The sequence below is a fragment of the Nanorana parkeri genome, unplaced genomic scaffold (assembly GCF_000935625.1).
Source record: "Nanorana parkeri isolate BGI_ZX_2015 unplaced genomic scaffold, ASM93562v1 scaffold1273, whole genome shotgun sequence".
Lineage (NCBI taxonomy): Eukaryota > Metazoa > Chordata > Amphibia > Anura > Dicroglossidae > Nanorana > Nanorana parkeri.
In genome coordinates this window covers 95,056-113,138 of record NW_017307541.1, presented here as the reverse complement: position 1 = coordinate 113,138, position 18,083 = coordinate 95,056, and the positions used below count along the sequence as shown (strand labels likewise).

Below are 18,083 nucleotides of genomic sequence, written 5' to 3'. Positions count from 1 at the left end.
GGGGAGGGAGCCCCCTCTCCCCCCCCCCCCCCCCCTTTCCTTCAATAAATATCTGCCTTGGGCCTCGGTAGTGCTGTCTTTGTCCCCATGCATACAGACAGCCAGCTCAGTGACATGGAGCGTGTTGAAAGTACAGACTCGGCATTCCTGAGTAAAAATCTTTGCCCAGACACTGTGCATGTGCTGAGTCACTGACCAACGCTGACTACACATTTTAAAGGCTCTGTGTCACTGAAGCGGCTCGGGAGTTATGACTGGCTGTGTGTTGTTCAAAGTGGCCAGGCAAAGAGCTCAGTAACATTGAGCTTGTGATTTTTTTTTACCACAGCCTCAGTTCTGCCCTCACTGTACCCAGTGGTGGATTCTGGTTTGGGGCTGCCCTAGGCAAGGTAAAACTTGGACGCCCCCCCCCCTAAATTTACCCCACCCTTTACTGTTTAATACTTTTTGCGTAACCCGTCAGTCGCTGGATACAGTGAACACGCTGTATCTAGCTTTTGACATGTTCCTAAAGCCCCCCTGAGACCCGGCAAAGCCCCCCACATATCCTGCTGAGACCCTGCAGGATCTCAGGGGGGCAGTGCAGGATTTGTGGTGGGCTTTGCAGCCTGCAGAGCCCCCTACGGATCCTGCAAAGCCCACCACAGATCATGCAAAGCCCCCCTGAGACCCGGCAAAGCCCCCCACATATCCTGCTGAGACCCTGCAGGATCTCAGGGGGGCAGTGCAGGATTTGTGGTGGGCTTTGCAGCCTGCAGAGCCCCCTACGGATCCTGCAAAGCCCACCAGATACCCTGCAAAGCCCCCCTGAGATCATGCACAGCCCCCACAGATCCTGCAGAGACTCCCTGAGACCCTGCATTCTGCTGGATCTTAGGGGGGCTGTGCAGGATCGGTGGTGGGCTTTGCAGGCTGCAGAGCCCACTACAGATCCAGCAAAGCCCCCCACAGATCCTACAGAGCCCACCAAAGGGTATAGCACAGCCCACCTGCGACTCTTTGGTGGGCCGTGCAGAATCTATGCTGGGCCCTGCCAGCACAGTCGTCCTCCTACATGGCACGGGAAGCCAAGCCTCCTCCGTGGCATTTTTGCCACCCCCCTGGAATCTGCCGCCCGAGGCAAACACCTTGTTTGCTTCGCGGCAGATAAGCCCCCCACTGTACCTCCTGAGGGCCATCTGAAGCCCCCACCTCAATTGGCATAATTGGTGTAACAGCCCTGCCAGTGGCAAATGCAGTTTGCCAGGAAAAGGCAGTGAAAGGTGTGGATGTACTTTTTACTGAAAGCTAGCTGTTCACAGGATGACTATCAAGACTTGAATAAGAAGCCATGCTAATTTAGTATCCATGACCTACTTAAGGAACAATCTCCAACAGACACCAAAAGGTGTGTAGCTATATTAAAAGAACACAGGATGTAATATGGATTTATAGTTTTTCCCTTCGTTCCATCCACATATAGAGATTGCAAGTTGAGAGAATAGTAAAACAGGATAAGCATTAGCATGTTTGTTTAGTTGCATTCAATATTCTGACTTGGAAAGAACAATTTCCTAAAATTAATTTTACCCCTGGACTTCTCCAAAATGGCCTGTACTCGGTTTGGTAACAATATGCTGATGCTAAGTGTAAATTATGAATAAAGTGAAAGCTGCTGCAATAAGGACAACTAAGCCAAATCATATGTATTTACAAATATGCAGCGCCAATCTTGTGAATGTGCCGAACTAAGTAATAACTATATGACATGTGTACCACTATTGGTCCATCGAACTGTATTCCAACCGTGATGAATGAAAATAAAACGATCAGTATGTATAGTTCACTATACACTTTTAAAATAATCTAGTGTCCCTGTATACTGCCTCCTATATACGTGTGAGCCTGACACGTATATAGGAGGCAGTATACAGGGGAGATTCTGGAGACACGCCGCCTGCTGGACACTGATTGGAAAAAGACACAGTGAGGACGTTGCGGCTCCGTGAGTTACTATACAAGCGCTTTCGGCTGCTTACCACAGCCATCAGATCACGGTGAGTGCACACTTTGAGGGGAGACGTACAGGACTCGCCTAAATCCCCAGCAAGTTTCACAGGATCGCCCACATCAACGCACGGATTGCGATAAATTTTGTTGCACCAGGAATGTTATAGGACTATATGGACTATTCACAGTGTTTTAACACTAATAGTAATATTTAAACGGTATATTGCGTGGGTACACTGCCCAGGATTATTGAATCACAGATACACAGGTGTATATACGAGTACGTAACTCATAATTTTGAAAGTGTATAGTGACCTATACATACTGATAGTTTATTTTCATTCATCACTCATCACGGTTGGAATACAGGTCGATGGACCATAACAATCTCCAACAGACACCAAAAGGTGTGTAGCTATATTAAAAGAACACAGGATGTAATATGGATTTATAGTTTTTCCCTTCGTTCCATCCACATATAGAGATTGCAAGTTGAGAGAATAGTAAAACAGGATAAGCATTAGCATGTTTGTTTAGTTGCATTCAATATTCTGACTTGGAAAGAACAATTTCCTAAAATTAATTTTACCCCTGGACTTCTCCAAAATGGCCTGTACTCGGTTTGGTAACAATATGCTGATGCTAAGTGTAAATTATGAATAAAGTGAAAGCTGCTGCAATAAGGACAACTAAGCCAAATCATATGTATTTACAAATATGCAGCGCCAATCTTGTGAATGTGCCGAACTAAGTAATAACTATATGACATGTGTACCACTATTGGTCCATCGAACTGTATTCCAACCGTGATGAATGAAAATAAAACGATCAGTATGTATAGTTCACTATACACTTTTAAAATAATCTAGTGTCCCTGTATACTGCCTCCTATATACGTGTGAGCCTGACACGTATATAGGAGGCAGTATACAGGGGAGATTCTGGAGACACGCCGCCTGCTGGACACTGATTGGAAAAAGACACAGTGAGGACGTTGCGGCTCCGTGAGTTACTATACAAGCGCTTTCGGCTGCTTACCACAGCCATCAGATCACGGTGAGTGCACACTTTGAGGGGAGACGTACAGGACTCGCCTAAATCCCCAGCAAGTTTCACAGGATCGCCCACATCAACGCACGGATTGCGATAAATTTTGTTGCACCAGGAATGTTATAGGACTATATGGACTATTCACAGTGTTTTAACACTAATAGTAATATTTAAACGGTATATTGCGTGGGTACACTGCCCAGGATTATTGAATCACAGATACACAGGTGTATATACGAGTACGTAACTCATAATTTTGAAAGTGTATAGTGACCTATACATACTGATAGTTTATTTTCATTCATCACTCATCACGGTTGGAATACAGGTCGATGGACCAATAGTGGTACACATGTCATTTAGTTATTACTGCGGTACTTTGACATTTATTCAGGCGTGCAACACCATACCAAAATTAATTTTAGATTATTTTTTTGGGACAGGTAGAACATTCTTTTGGTGGTATTTAGCCTCCGCTGTGTTTAATTTTTTTACTATATTAAAGAGAGAAAAAAAGTACAAAAATGAAATAAAAATGGGTGGGTAAAATGTAAAAGATGGGGTCATGTCGGGTAAATAGACAGCAAAACATGTCAAGCCTTAACATTAGCCTTAAGAAGTAATAGAGGACTAGATAGTGGGCTCACTCCAGTCGACACAGCTAAAGTAATCACCGAGGTTAAAATAGTAGAAACAGTCAATATAGCAAATACATTGTCAGAAGTGAGTGCGTGGACTTGATGGACGTATGTCTTTATTCAACCCCAAATACTATGTAACTATGCAACATTGTGTCCACCCGCAAATGACTACCATACCCCAAATTGGCCATAGGCAAAGCTTTAATAGCTTTTACTGCTCATCAATTTAGTGTTAACAGTGATTTGATGGCCCTAGAATTAATTTGCTTCTGCATTCAGTAAACAGAGGGGATATCAGCAGGGGGAATGTGCTGCACTCCCCTCTGATTGAGCCAGAGACCCGCCATGTGGTTCCCGGGCCTGCACGAAGGGCAGAGGAGCCCAGGATAGCCGGCAGCGGGGGCAGAGGCAGACACTTCCCATACCATAAAAGCGATCGGGTGGCTCTCTAACCCGAACACTTGTATGTGTGTAAGGCTATAATTTGTCAAACTTTCCTACTCTTGACTGAAAGTGGGGGTGGTTTGGTGAGTGCGAGTGGAAAGGGCTTTATAAACACCAACCCGCCACTCAGCGTCCAGCAGTGTATTTATAATTGGTTGAACAGCAAGTGGTTAAGATGAGCAAGAGTGCATCTCTTTACATATGCAGATTCAAAACCCAATGCATCTACTTTGGAGTGGGCCATGGATGTGCATGAGATATAGTGGCCCGTCTCTGCAGACACTAACACACATGTGCAGAATATTGCAGTCATATTTTTGACATCACATTATGGCAGTGGTATTCAGTACAAGCTCAGTAGCTACCTCAGATATTGTACACTACCACACAAGTGCTACATATTATACATACAGTACATATACATACATTGAGTGGCCAGTTTATTATGACCACCTGACGTTTGTAGGCAAATTAGCTATAATTTCGCGCTGAAGTTGCTAGAGGGCCAGAGCATTATAAATAGGGAAGCAGGTTGTTTACCACGACAGTAGAAGTGATTTTTTTTTTCTTAGGATATGGGTAAACAACGCGATTTAACAGCCTTTGAATGTGGGATGATTGTTGGCGCGAGCCATGGAGCGAGTATCAGAAAAACAGCGGAATTCGATAAATGTTCAAGAGCAGCTGTTCTTAAAGTGTTTAAAGACTGGACTGTCAGCCGAAAATCTGGGTCTGAACGTGCGAATTGTGGCCGTCAGCGACTAGTCAATGTTAGGGCAGAATGGAGAGTGGCAAGACTGGTACAAGACAACAGAAGGGCAACAGTGCAGTGTCAGATTCCTCGCATTACCTTTCAACATCTCGTGGAGTCACGAGGCGGCCCAACTAAGTCATTTTGTGGAGTTATCTCGTGGCCCGAAGTACTGTTGGGGTGGTCATAATAATCTGGCCACTCAGTGTATATTTTATACATACACAGGGGTGTGGAATTCGTATCGCCCGGCGCCCGGGACATGTAGTTCCGGGCACGTGGTTTTTGCACTGTTTTAGCCCTGCTACGGACAAGTAGCAGGGCTGGCTTTCTTTGAGCGCCGAGAGCGCCGCTACGAGCGGGGGGCGTGGAGCGCCGATCCAGCGCGATCGGCAGTGGTGTGCGATCTGTGACTGCCCAGTCATCGTGCAGGAAACCGAGCGGATGGCTGGGTGGTCACGGAATCGCACACCACCGCCGATCGTGCTGTCATTGCCATTATTTTCTAATGGCACCCCAGTCATGCCAGGCAGATTGCGCGTTTTCCTACTGCAATACCGCTGCGGGCGATCACGGTTGAAAACACTGCGAGGTGCATGTCGTGCAGGTGGCCGATATGTCTTTGCATCCTTAGTATTTTAGCTTCAAAAAATTGGATTTTTGCACTGAACGTCAAATCCTTTTCTCTGCATTCATTGAAGTACACAGCCAACTGCAGGCGTAAACAAAGAAACAGTCCAGGGGCAGCCCCCTGCCAGTGGCAAACCCCTCATATGATAGGACAGCCTCAGTAAGTAGCAAATAGTGAACATCTCAATACACAAAAAGGCAACAACTAATCGGTTAGGGGGGCTGTGTCCTTCAATGAGTGCAAAGAAAATAATTTTAGTTTCATTGTCACAGGTCGGCTCAGATTATGAGGCTGAGTGAAACTCACTCGCCTCATAATTCTCCTTTAAGCGTTACTGTCACACTTGGGGACAGCGACATATTTTGAACGCCGTTATGAGGGGGGTTAAATAAAAAAGTAACCCCTTGGGGGGGAAAACAAATCTCAGCTGCAGATTCATTGTAAGGAATTCATTTTTGATAATAGTATAACAATATATTTATACATAATTTTTAGTTAATTTTTTAACACTTTACACTTTTTTTGTCAATTATATCGAGCAGTCACTATGACTGATAATTTGAGTCATTTAAAAAAAAAAAATGGATTATTATTAGGTTGTTCCAAACTTAGGCACAGCCAATAATAAACTTAGTGACTGATCTTGACAGCATGACAGGATCAGATCTCACTAAAGGCTGCTGATCGTTCCCAGACAATCAAAAGTAGGATACAATGTTTCATAGAAATATATTGTTACATGTTGAAGAACGTATTGAAGAAAGTATTGTAACAAAACAGCCTGTAAACATCAGGGAAGTGCGATCTGTAAAGAGCTGTCAAAACTGAAATAGCACAGCATTTAGTACTTGTTCTTCTTATCTGCTATTTCAGCTGTCAAATACCAGATCGCTGATAGCGCTCCAGTATTTGTAACAGCTTCATTCATTGATGAAAGAAAGAAGCTTTTACAAAAACTTAACTATTTCATTAATGAATACCTCAATACTGAGGCATCCATTATTGAACGGTAACTGCTGATTCTCAGTGGTTACCAGCACGTCAAAGCCCTAAATAGCTGCACACGTACAGTGAACGTGAGCAGTCATTTCAGCACTTCACGATGGAGACGTACAGTGAACGTCTCCAGTCACAAATGTGTTAAAGGTTTTGTTTTTTTCGCCATTTAAATCTCTTTGATGGATCAACATGATTTAAAATAAATTGAGCTTACGGTGTCTATAGGCATGTCAATGCTATAGGCAATGTGATTGGGGATGGACTCTAGCGACATGCATGCATATGACGTTTCTGTACTTTCCCTTTGACCTCTATTTGAAAAGAGATGTGAAAGTAAAGTCACAGCAATGGTATCCTCATTACCTGCTGCTGGGGTATGCGACAACAAGATACTATTCTGGATTTTTTTTAACCTAGAAATGTGGGTACTTAACAGTGTGTAGGAGAATACAATATGAAATCTCCATAAGGTGCCATTGGGCATGTAACTTATGTTGACTGTCCCACACCCTCCCTGTTCCTTACATGGTCAAATATGTAAGATTAAGATGCTTGAAATTTAAAATCAGGAGTAAAAACAGTTATGTGTTTACTGCATACAATGGCGGCCGGTGGCAAAAATACTAGGTATTCTCTGATTGTACGAGAGGTGAAGCCAAAAAATACTAGGAGCGGTTTGAATGGCCTCTGTGATTTAACAACAGAGGGAAGTCACTAAGCGACTATCAGACCTAAAAGATTGATGTAAATCAACCCCCGTGGCCTTTTCAGGAGATATATATATATATATATCTATATACAGTGGGGCAAAAAAGTATTGGCTGACTAAATACTTTTTTGCCCCACTGTATGTATATATATTAGTGCAATATAAATGGGTAAGCCATATAAGTCCAGTAGACAAGACGTCAAAAAAAACAAAAACGCAGTATTGCAATGTGCAATGATACCTTTCTTATTGGACTAACAAAATATATAAAAGACAAACTTTCGAGAGTGCACCTCTCTTCTTCAGGTCAGAAGCAAAGAAAATAATTTTTGTTTCATTGTCACAGGTCGGCTTCTAGGTTTGAGTAAATTGCAGAATTCTGACCAAAATATATGAATGTATACAAATCCAAACTGTGAAGAATTACACAGTGGATGATTATTGTTATACTAGGCAGATCCGACAGAAAATATTCAGGCGAGCGAAAAAGTTACTTATTTTTTTCATACAGATCTGCCAGATAAAACATTACGTTGATTTTAATAATCTTTAAAAGCCATTTTCAGCAAAAACACGTGCTAATTATTGAATGATTAGTCTTATAAAATATAATATTTAATTTTGTTATTAACTTGGGTGTGAAGCAGGGTAGTTTCCCATATTCTGTGGTACATCAATGATACAATAAAGTGTAGATTGATTTATGACCTACCTTAACTTTGACCAGCCTTTTTGTGGACTTTATCTTGGCTTCACAGAAAGCACCTCTGTATTTAGCACTTACTTCTGTACCAACCGACAGGTAAGGACGCTCATCTAAAGACTGTTAAAAAGATTTTAAAACTATTAATAATAAATAGCTTAAAACATATTTTTAAATGGCCGAAATATTTGTATCTTTAAAAGCAGAATAACATAAAACCAGAAAATAGCAGCATAACAACACTACAGTGGTGCTCAATGCAGTTCCGGGCGCCGGGTGGGTAGTTATATTCTACATTTAGCCCTGCTGCGGGCTAGCAGAGCTAAATGCTGAGCAGGGAAGCCACCGCTCATTTAGTACAAGTGATCTAAGATACACTTTTATAAAATGAGCAGCCGTCTTGTCCGCCCCCCGCAGCTTAGTTTTTGGGGTCCCCTACTCTCCAGGGGACCCGGGACCACAGCAAACATTTCAAAATGGAGAGCGGGGAGCAGAGTGAAGAACGTCCGTTCTCCGCTCTGTGTGATCAGTGAGACGGGACTGCTGTACTCACAGCACCCCCTATCTCAGCTGTCACAAGCTGCACAAAATCGAGCACAATGCAGTTGCTTGATATTCTGTGTGGAGGGCAGATTCTATAAGGAAAATCTGTCACCTCCAAACACTATTACATAGGGGCTTGTTATCCCATGTGTGATAGCAATAAAAGGTAGGTGGAAAAGAAAAAAGAAAAAAAAAGTAAAAAAATAAAAGTAAATTAAAAAAGTGATAAAAGTAAAAACAAAATATTAAAATGATTAAAACTGGACAAAAACAGTGAAAAAATAATAACATAAAAATTGTGATTTTTAAAGTGATTAAAAAGTAAAGAATAAAATAAAAAGTGATAACGTAAAAAACAATAAAAGAAAAGAAAAAAAAAATAGAACCACCCCCCCCCCCGCCTCCACCTGCATGTGACTAAGCAGTGCTCTCTAACACGCACAATGTGCATTAAAGGGTAAATTCACTTTCTCAATTAATTAGGGAAAACCTAAGTTAGGTACCTGATAACTTATAAGTCCAAGTAGTACCAGAGAAACCTACTAAAGCTTTGTCAGGTTAAGAAGCCAACTTCTATCCTATGGATGAAACAGGATAAAAAGGAGGGACGCCAACCCTCTATTGATATACATGCCAAATTATGCCACGAGTGTGTCTGTACACACTCAGTCATCACCTGGCTAAGATACAATGGATTAAGGCCTCTCAGGAAGGAAGGCATACATACATACATACCTATGTGTACACTCACACCCAGACACCAAGAAGGTGCAGAGTTGTTTGAGATTTGTCTAGGACAGCTGTACTTAGGCTCTTGATCAAAGCCCGTCAATTCCAGGACTTCTGACCTTTACAGAAGCCAAGGGCTCACTGGGTAAGTTAGTTCTACCTGGCCAGTTAACCCCTACGTTTAAAAATTAACTTCATCATTCCCAGATTTTATAGTTGATTGCGCCAACGAATGCACTCACAATCTCAAGAGTTAAAACATATGTCAAATGGCAACCAATATTAACAGGGTGTTTACCCCTTCATTGCATGTGCTCGCAGCACCCTGTCTTTCCCAACAAAGAAAAACAGTGCAGCATTTTTGTAGACATTACTTGGCCTGACCTGTACTGCAAAGTGCCACGAGGCAAGACGAAGCAACTGTGAGATCAAATAAATGTCACGTGGCTGGCCTATGATCCTAAGGTTTGACACTCCTCCGATACTATAGGCAGAATAGAGAAGCTGATGTATGTAGAAAACCCAAGCAGGTCGCCACTTCGAAATACTGACCTGTTGGGGGTAAAAACACCCGCCCATTCCTAAACGATGCCTAGATTACATGGGTGCAGGCACAACCATAAACCCTGAAGTATGCAGCCTGTCTCTGCAGTGATCTGGTATATCATGGCTTGTCCATATCTGCTGCATTCGGGTGTGTGCCCGGAATAGTTTCAAATCACACCTCCATGTTCGATTTCAGTGCTCCACAAAAATAATCTGACAAAAAACACACAGCTTGTGATTGTACCAAATAAAATTTCTCTAAAATCGTGTGTCTGAGCATGCTAAATGCCTTCTGAATTCAGAGAGCAGCCAGTATTCCTGCGCCATTCCTCCGCAGGACGAATACATAAACGTACAGGTGTGAACCAGGCCTAAAGGAGCTATGGAAGAGTCCCATAACCCTTCTCAGCACTCCATCCTTATTCAAGTGGGATAAAGCTAAAGCATATCCGCTTACATGTTCGGTTTTAACCGTCGAGGGAAAAAAAGGGCCTCCAGAGATAAGGTAAAACCAATATAGGTAACAGTGCTGCCCCAGAGGTAGGAACCCCAAGCATGTCTGGAGGTGTCCACCAGCGCTGTTAGAATGGTCAATCACCTGTGTAGCCAATCCACCCAGGTGAATTGAAATTCTCTGGACAAAAACTCCCTAGTAGCGATATAACCCTATTACTCCTGCCAAAGGTAGCACAGGCTTCAGCTATAGTATAGATGCTGTACAAGGATCTCCATGCGTTGGTTCTCATCACAGCAACAGGGCTATGGTATACACAATTATTCGATTATTATTATAATTATTCGACACTCACCCCCAGGTAAAATGGCCTATCTGCAAAGCCTGTAAATTACACCTTTGTCTGCCTCTCCAGGTAAAATGGGGTGATTCAGTCTCCACTCCAATACCTCCTCTGCCCAGTACATTGTCTGCAGGCACAAGAACATGACTGAGCCCCTCCAAAGCACAGCGCAATACCTCCACCAGAGTGTTGGCCCTGCAAGAATACCTTCCAGTACAAGGTGTACATTAGAGGGGAGAGCGCAGCCAAAGTCCAGAAAAAGCAGGTGAACAGCCAGGCTGTCCTAAATAAGATACTGCCTGGATCCATCCCCAGTAACTGGGGAGCCAGATCCTGTCTGTGTGAGGGAGATATGACCATAAACACTCCCTCCCATGCATGCCCCTCTTTGGCGATACACAGATCTGGCAGAAAAGCTGGGCCCGGAAAGAAAAACAATTTGTCAATGCAGAAAGCACTCTTAGGGTGTTTTGGCTTCTGCTGGCAGGGGCTTATCCTCTGAGGCCTATACTTATGCCAAAAAAGGGAAGGGCTCAGAGCCTGCCACCCGAGACCAAGCTGCACCCCCCTGGAGAGAGACCGATTGGGAGGTGCATCAAGTAAGCCAACTACCCCTTGCCCCACCGAAGTAGGCCCCCAGAGCAAGAAGGGTACAGGTAGGGGGGACTTGTCAATTGTAGACCCGCCTACCTTGGAGCTGGCGCTTTGAAACCCCAGAATGGGAGAAGCAGCCTGTGATGAAGAGTCCAACGGTGTGCATCACCCTTCCAGTTTGGACTCACGCTCCTGCCCCACTCCTGGCGCCCCTGCTTGCCGATGTGGATTGTCGACAAAGCACATTATTCGTGTCCTGCTGTGATGCAGCTCTACTGCCGCCAGAGAGCCCATCAGGTCATCTGTCAATTCCTGTAGCACGACACTCCGGGGGACTCCATCTGGAGACACTACGCCAGCGAGGATGGTTGGCATCTCCTTCCATTATCGAGGGGAACCTCTGGGCAAAAATTTTTTGTAAGGACTCTGGGGGAATCAGTTCTGGGAAAAGTCCTGTGCCTGAGACCCTACAGGTCCACTGTCCTGCGAGTGAGAGCAGCATGCCTCAGGAGGCCCCTGCTATCTAGCATGATAGGCCTGGAGTAAAATAACAAACGTTGCGATGCTCCTGTTCGGCCGGAGGAAACACAAAATACTGAGGTGGTTAGGAGGGCCCGCCCTTTTTATTCTAATTGTGGATGATGCGTTTCAGGTGGGAGGATCCCATCTCTCAGAGGCTGCCCTGGACGATGACTGGGGAAAATATAATTACCCACTCATTTTTGAGCCTGATAAAGGGGACCCTACGTGGCCACGAATGCACTGATCGTTATGACAACTATTAATAAAATGAATTTGTACTGACGTGGAATTTTCATGCTGATGACATGTTAATATCTGTATTCTGAGCGGCGCTTGTTTGTATGTGGACACTGCAGTCTATGCAAGTTTGTGGAAAATGCAAAACTGTTTTGAAATTCCCTACATAATAAAGTAGCACTAAAGGTTTGGTGTTTCTTTTACCTTTGCATTGAGTTTAAAAACACCAAGTACCTTTCTATTGTCCCTGCTGCCGCTCATCTTCTCCGCCAGGACCAGGAAGATAGTCAACATTCCCTGAACTTCCTGATCCAGGGGGAAGGTACGGAGGGTAGCCTTCAGGCTCCTTCTGCCATCAGTCAAATTATGACTCTGCAAGTGGGGGGCGTGGATTGCCGCTCACTGTGTGTGTCCCTGGACACACAGATAGGTGCAGCCACAGCTGGGAGCGAGCACACACGGGTGTCTTCTCATCAGCTGGATAGCCGATAGAGGCATCCGCACAGCACAGGGTGGAAGGGGGCAAGGGGATACCTATAAAATGACGGAATTAAAACGTGTAAAGAAAAAAATAAGGTTTAATATCACTTTAAATCTTATGTATGTGGTGTGGTATATGTTATCAAATGTCCTTGCGCAAAAATGTATGTAGTCAAGACAAAACGTAAACTCAGAGTATGCATGTGTTAACATTTCTGTGATATATTGTCACAGAAAGAAACAAGCCCATTGGCAGAATTTTTTTGAATCCATCAGTGCCAGAGCACAATGAAAAACAGACAAGCACAAGGTGCTACTTAAAAATACTTTAAGAAAAGTGTCCGTAGGAGCAAACAAAAATCATAAACAGGAACAAGCCAAGGTCAAGAGCCGGAGTGGGTAGTCATACAAGCCAGGTCTGGAACACAGAAATCAGCGTTGTCAGGAACAAGCCAGGAGCAGCAACCAGAGGAGAACGGCAGCAAGGATCGGGTCATACATGGAATCAGGATACACTGACCAGCAGGAATGCATTAGCAGGTAAAAACATGCACGGACAAGGTCAGACTGGACTGAGTGGTTTATATAGTGAGTGGGGTGACATCACTCAGTCAGGAAACTCCCATCTGGCTCTCTCATATGTTCCCTGTTTGGCCATAAGAGGGAGCCTGGGAGTAGTGAGCAACATTACACAGTCTGCTCAGACAAAGGAGGAATCACAGGTGGGTGGAATGGTAGCCAGACCAGAATGCTGCAAACCAGTTATATCAGGGTGAAACCCTGACAAGGACAAACTATGCTGACGTGCAGTGCCTCCTCTCTTCCCGTTTACCTTATGCCTCCACTGTGATGGGAAAACTCCTTGGAATGAGAAAAGATCTGGAGAATGGTAAACCCTGGAGATGGGGCATACATATATTAATATATTAAGCCCCAGGGGTGTGGACATTTTTTTTAAAAAGCTACTCGTCCAAGGACTAAAGCGGGTTCCCGATCTACGTGTCTCATAACAATCTGCTTGTCTGATACAAAAAAAAAATATTTTACCAAAACTGTATTTAGTAGTGCTAAGAAGCGCTTCATCGGTCAGTGCCGTCAAGTGACCGAGTGCTTGCAATTTGCGAGCGAAATTCAGAATACATGGCACAGGTACAGATAGTACACCCGTACTGGCGGACAAGAAGGACTGTGCGCCGAAAGGCAGGGCGGGAGAGGGGGCCAGATTTGTGCGGGTAATTCTATTTTCCCAAATTACTTGGGAAAGTGGATTTACCCATTAGGGCTGATGCAGACTTGGGCAATCCCGGGACCACACGATCGCATGCTGATGCATACAGCATGTCCGCGCGGCCCCATTGATTTCAACTGCGATTGTGCGCAATTTCACAGGCGGTATTGTGGTTAGAATTCGTGTGATCTACCTGGGGTGTCATTACAAAATAAGGGCACTGCTAGCATGATCGGTGGTGGTGTGCAATTCCGTGACCGCTCAGCCATCCGTGCAGTTTCGTGCCCGATTGCCGCACGGTCACGTATTGACCAGGTGTGAGTCTGGCCTTAATGCACATTGTGCGTGTTAGAGAGCGTTGCTGCCCGATCAACACAATATGGCACCACTCCGCTCACACACACAATACCCTATGCATGTGTTTATTCGCATGTAGATGGTGGGGCAGCAGGGTTGGTTTTAATTTTATTATTTTTCATTTTCATGTATTTTTTTTTTTTTTTTTTTTTTTTTTTACTTTATCGCCTATTTGTAAAATTTCTATTTATCTCTATTTTCAATTATGTGTTATTTTTACATTATTGATTTACATTTAATATTTTATTACTTTTTGCACTTAACTTTATTGTTATTACACAGGAGCTAACAAGCCCTGTGTGATAGCATTTGGAGGTGACAGGTTCTCTTTATTGAACCTGTCACCTCCAATACAGGAGTTCTAGCACAGTGCATGTTCTGTGACAAGAAGGCTGCGACTGTGATGTTCTCCGCTCTGCTCCCCACCCTCCAACCTGATCTAATTTGCCATGGTCGTAGGTCCCCGAGAAGAGCGGGGGACCACGAAGACCACGGCGGGGAGGGAGGCAGCAGAGGGCAGTGACAGAGTGGGCAAGGAGAGAGGCAGCAGCTGGAAAGAGAGGCAGAGGATGGTGACAGAGGTGGAGGGGAGAGGCAGTGTACAGAGGAGGGGAGGAGGAGTGACCATCAGGCTGCTTACAAGTAGGGATGTCCCGATACCGGTACTAGCATCAGTACTTGTCAAAATGCCCCGATACATAGCGCCGAAGCTTGCGCTATGGTTTATTTTTTTCTTACCTCGCCGAGCGTCGCGTCACTGCTGCTCCGGTGGGTGGCGCTCCAGGTTGTGTCCTAATTTAGGTGGCCGGCGACTGCCCGGAGGACCCCACTCGGAGCACTGCCCACCAGAGCAGCAGTGACGCGAAGCTCATCTTCAGCTCCATCCTTCAGTGCCGGAGAGCAGCAGCGAGTCAGCGCTGGTCCCGTGTGAGGAGCTCCAGGTGAGATCTTAATTTAACTGGCCGGCACCTCCGGGCCAGCTAAATTAGGACCCAACCTGGAGCTCCTACCACCGGACCGGCGCCGACTCGTCGCTGCTCTCCCGCACAGTGAGTGAGGGCAAGGGGGGCACTATTAAGCAGGTTATAAATGTAAATCTATGGTCTCCAGTGTATTAGCAGTGTGTACTCTAAATGTAGCACATATAGAGTACACACTGCTAATACACTGGAGACTATAGATTTACAATTCTCCTCTGCTAACATGAATGGATTAAATGATCCATATGTAGCCCTGTACTATGGATCATTTAACCCATTCATGTTAGCAGATGAGAATTGTAAATATAGAATGCACTGCAACAATAGATTTACAATTATCCATTGCTAACATGAATAGGTTAAATGATCCGTAGTACATAAAGTGCAGAATTGTAAATCTATTGCTGCAGTGCATTCTATATGTAGTACATAGTACATGTACAGATTCCCAATTCACTGCAGCAATAGATTTACAATTCTGCACTTTATGTACTACGGATCATTTAACCTATTCATGTTAGCAGGGGATAATTGTAACTCTATTACTGCAGTGTACGGGGCATGTGTGCTGTATATGCAGGGGTGTGGAATTTTTTTTTTAAATCAACTACTTGTCCAAGAACTAAAGTGGGGGCCCGATCTACTTGTCCCTCATGACAATCTACTTGTCCCGATTTTACCCAAAACCGTATTTAGCAGTGCCAAGAAGAGCTTCTCATTGGTCAGTGGCGTCAGGTGACCGCGCTGACCAACGAGTGCTTGCAATTTGCAAGCGAAATTCAGAATACATGGCACAGTTACAGATAGTACACACATATTGGCGGATGGGAAGGACCGTTCCCTGAAAGGTAAGTAGGAGGGGGAGGGGGGGCCAGATTTGAGCAGGTAATTCCATTTTTACAAATTACTAGGGAAAGTGAACTTACCCTTTAGGGCTGGTGCAGACTTGGGCGATCATGTGCGGTTGCATGCAGTAGTTGCCGCGCGGCCCCATTGCTTTCAGTGGAGTTACATCCGTGTGGCAATCACTGAAAAAAGGTACATGTACCTTTTTTCGCAACACACACCATGCAGTGTTTTCAACTGTGATTTTGTCTGATTGCACGGGCGGTTTTGTGGCGGGAAACCGCGCAATCTGCCAGGCGTGACTGGGGTGCCATTAGACAATAATGGCACCGCCAGCGTGATCGGCGGTGGTGTGTGATTCTGTGACCGCTAGGCCATCCATACGATTTTGTGCACGATTGCCGTGTGGTAACGGATCGCCCACTCCACTCACACACAATACCCCATGCATGCAGATGGTGGGTTTTTATTTTTTGTAAATTTTATTTTACTTTGAAATATTGGTTATTTTAAATTTTCATTTATTTTTATTATTTTATCGCCTTTTTATTTTTTCCATTTTTAAGTGTCATTTTTCCACTTTACTTTATTGCTATTACACAAGGGCTAACAAGCCCCTGTGTGAAAGCATTTGGAGGTGACAGGTTCTCTTTATTGACTCTGTCACCTCCAACACAGGAGTTCTAGCACAGCACTGTGCTCTTCTCCTGTGACAGGAAGGCTATCACTGGAGAGAAGCGTTCTCTGCTCCGTGCTGTAACCGAATATAATTTGCCTGGTCCCGGGTCCCCCACAGGAGGGGGGACCCCAAAGACCATGGCAGAAAAGAAGCCAGCGTGCATCCGGGAGAGGTACATGGCCAGCCCGCCGCCGGAGATAGATGGAGGAGGAGAGGGGAGGGGGAGCGAGATTCAGGCAGGTTACAAGTGATTTTGGATGGCTGTACAGCCGTTCAAAATCACTTGTAGGAAACGGCTCCCACACAACATGTAGCCGTGCTGCTTGCCCGAAGAAAAAAACTTGCCCGACGCCCGAAACTGCCTGCCCCGGCGTCGGGCGATAGGAATTTCACACCCCTGATATGTACTATGGATCATTATTTAATCTATTCATGTTAGCAGGGCAGAATTGTGAGTGCCTCCCACAAGCTGAGCAAAGAGACGCGATGCAGCGATCCTGCCCAGCGCCGACTACAAGAGTCACCTAGTGAGGCAACAGGGATCGGAGTGAAACTGGGAGTGAGGGAAGCTGGGGTGGGGCTAGCTGTAAATCTATTGCTATAGTGTACTGGACGTGTGTAATGTATATGCAGTAGATATATACAGCACACACCTCCACTACACTTCAGCAATAGATTTACAATTCTCCCCTGCCAACATGAATAGGTTAAATCATGATCCATAGTACATAACATGTAGTTGTACTATGGGTCATTTAAAGTCACCTGTCCCTTTAAGAAAAAGTATCAGTAATTGGTATCGGCAAGTACATGAGGGGAAGTACTTGGTCCTGAAAAAGTGGCATCGGGACATCCCTACCTACAACCTCAAGTCACCCTTCAAGAAGGTGGCTCACTGCAGCAAACTCTGAATGACCCTGTGATATGCAGACACACTCTTGATAATATCTGCATTATTATTAAATATCTCTTTATATAACTGACACAGCCTCTGCATTGTTACATTACATATGACCTAACCACTTCCCGGCCGGTCGTTGTAAAAAAACGGCCGGCCAGGAGCTCTTTAGATCTGAGCGGGCGTCTTTAGACGTCCGCTCAGCCACGCCCCCTTGCGCGCCTGAAATGCCCGTTATGTGAAAACAGGCAGCGATGCCCGATAATATACAAGCAATACGCCGGCTATAGATCGCTTGTATGAGGTCCCGTGATGTGCGCTCCCGCTGTCAAGCTGGTCCCGGGCTCAGCTGTGCCCGGTGCGAGCCCGGGACCGGCATACGGGTCCCCTCTCCGCTGTCAAAATGCGGAAGTGTCTTGTGTCACTCTCCAGCATCAGATGCGTTGCCACTCACCGATCCTTACATTCCCACACTGTGCCTGCGTCCTTTTCTCACGGCCATTAACTTCTCCCAACTACACACAGCTCCTGTCCAGTTCAACTACCATGCACTGCGCTTGCGTGCCCTTCTCGTCGAGTTTGCGAACTATACACTGCGCTTGCGCAGTCCATTTCAACTATTAAAATACATAAATCAACTTATATATTCAATAAATAAACTTGTTTAAAAAATGTATAATTATATATACACACACACACACACACACACACACACACACACACACACACA

General features: G+C 44.8%; 1 protein-coding gene across 1 annotated transcript in view; it reads right to left on the bottom strand.

Moving 5' to 3' along the window:
• Window positions 1–18,083, bottom strand: part of LOC108797422 (AT-rich interactive domain-containing protein 4B-like) — a 239,620-nt gene that overhangs the window by 206,552 nt on the left and 14,985 nt on the right. Inside the window, exon 2 of the mRNA XM_018569011.1 lies at window positions 7,927–8,037. Within this exon, the coding sequence (XP_018424513.1) occupies window positions 7,927–8,037 (111 nt within the window). The remainder of the gene's footprint in view (window positions 1–7,926; window positions 8,038–18,083) is intronic.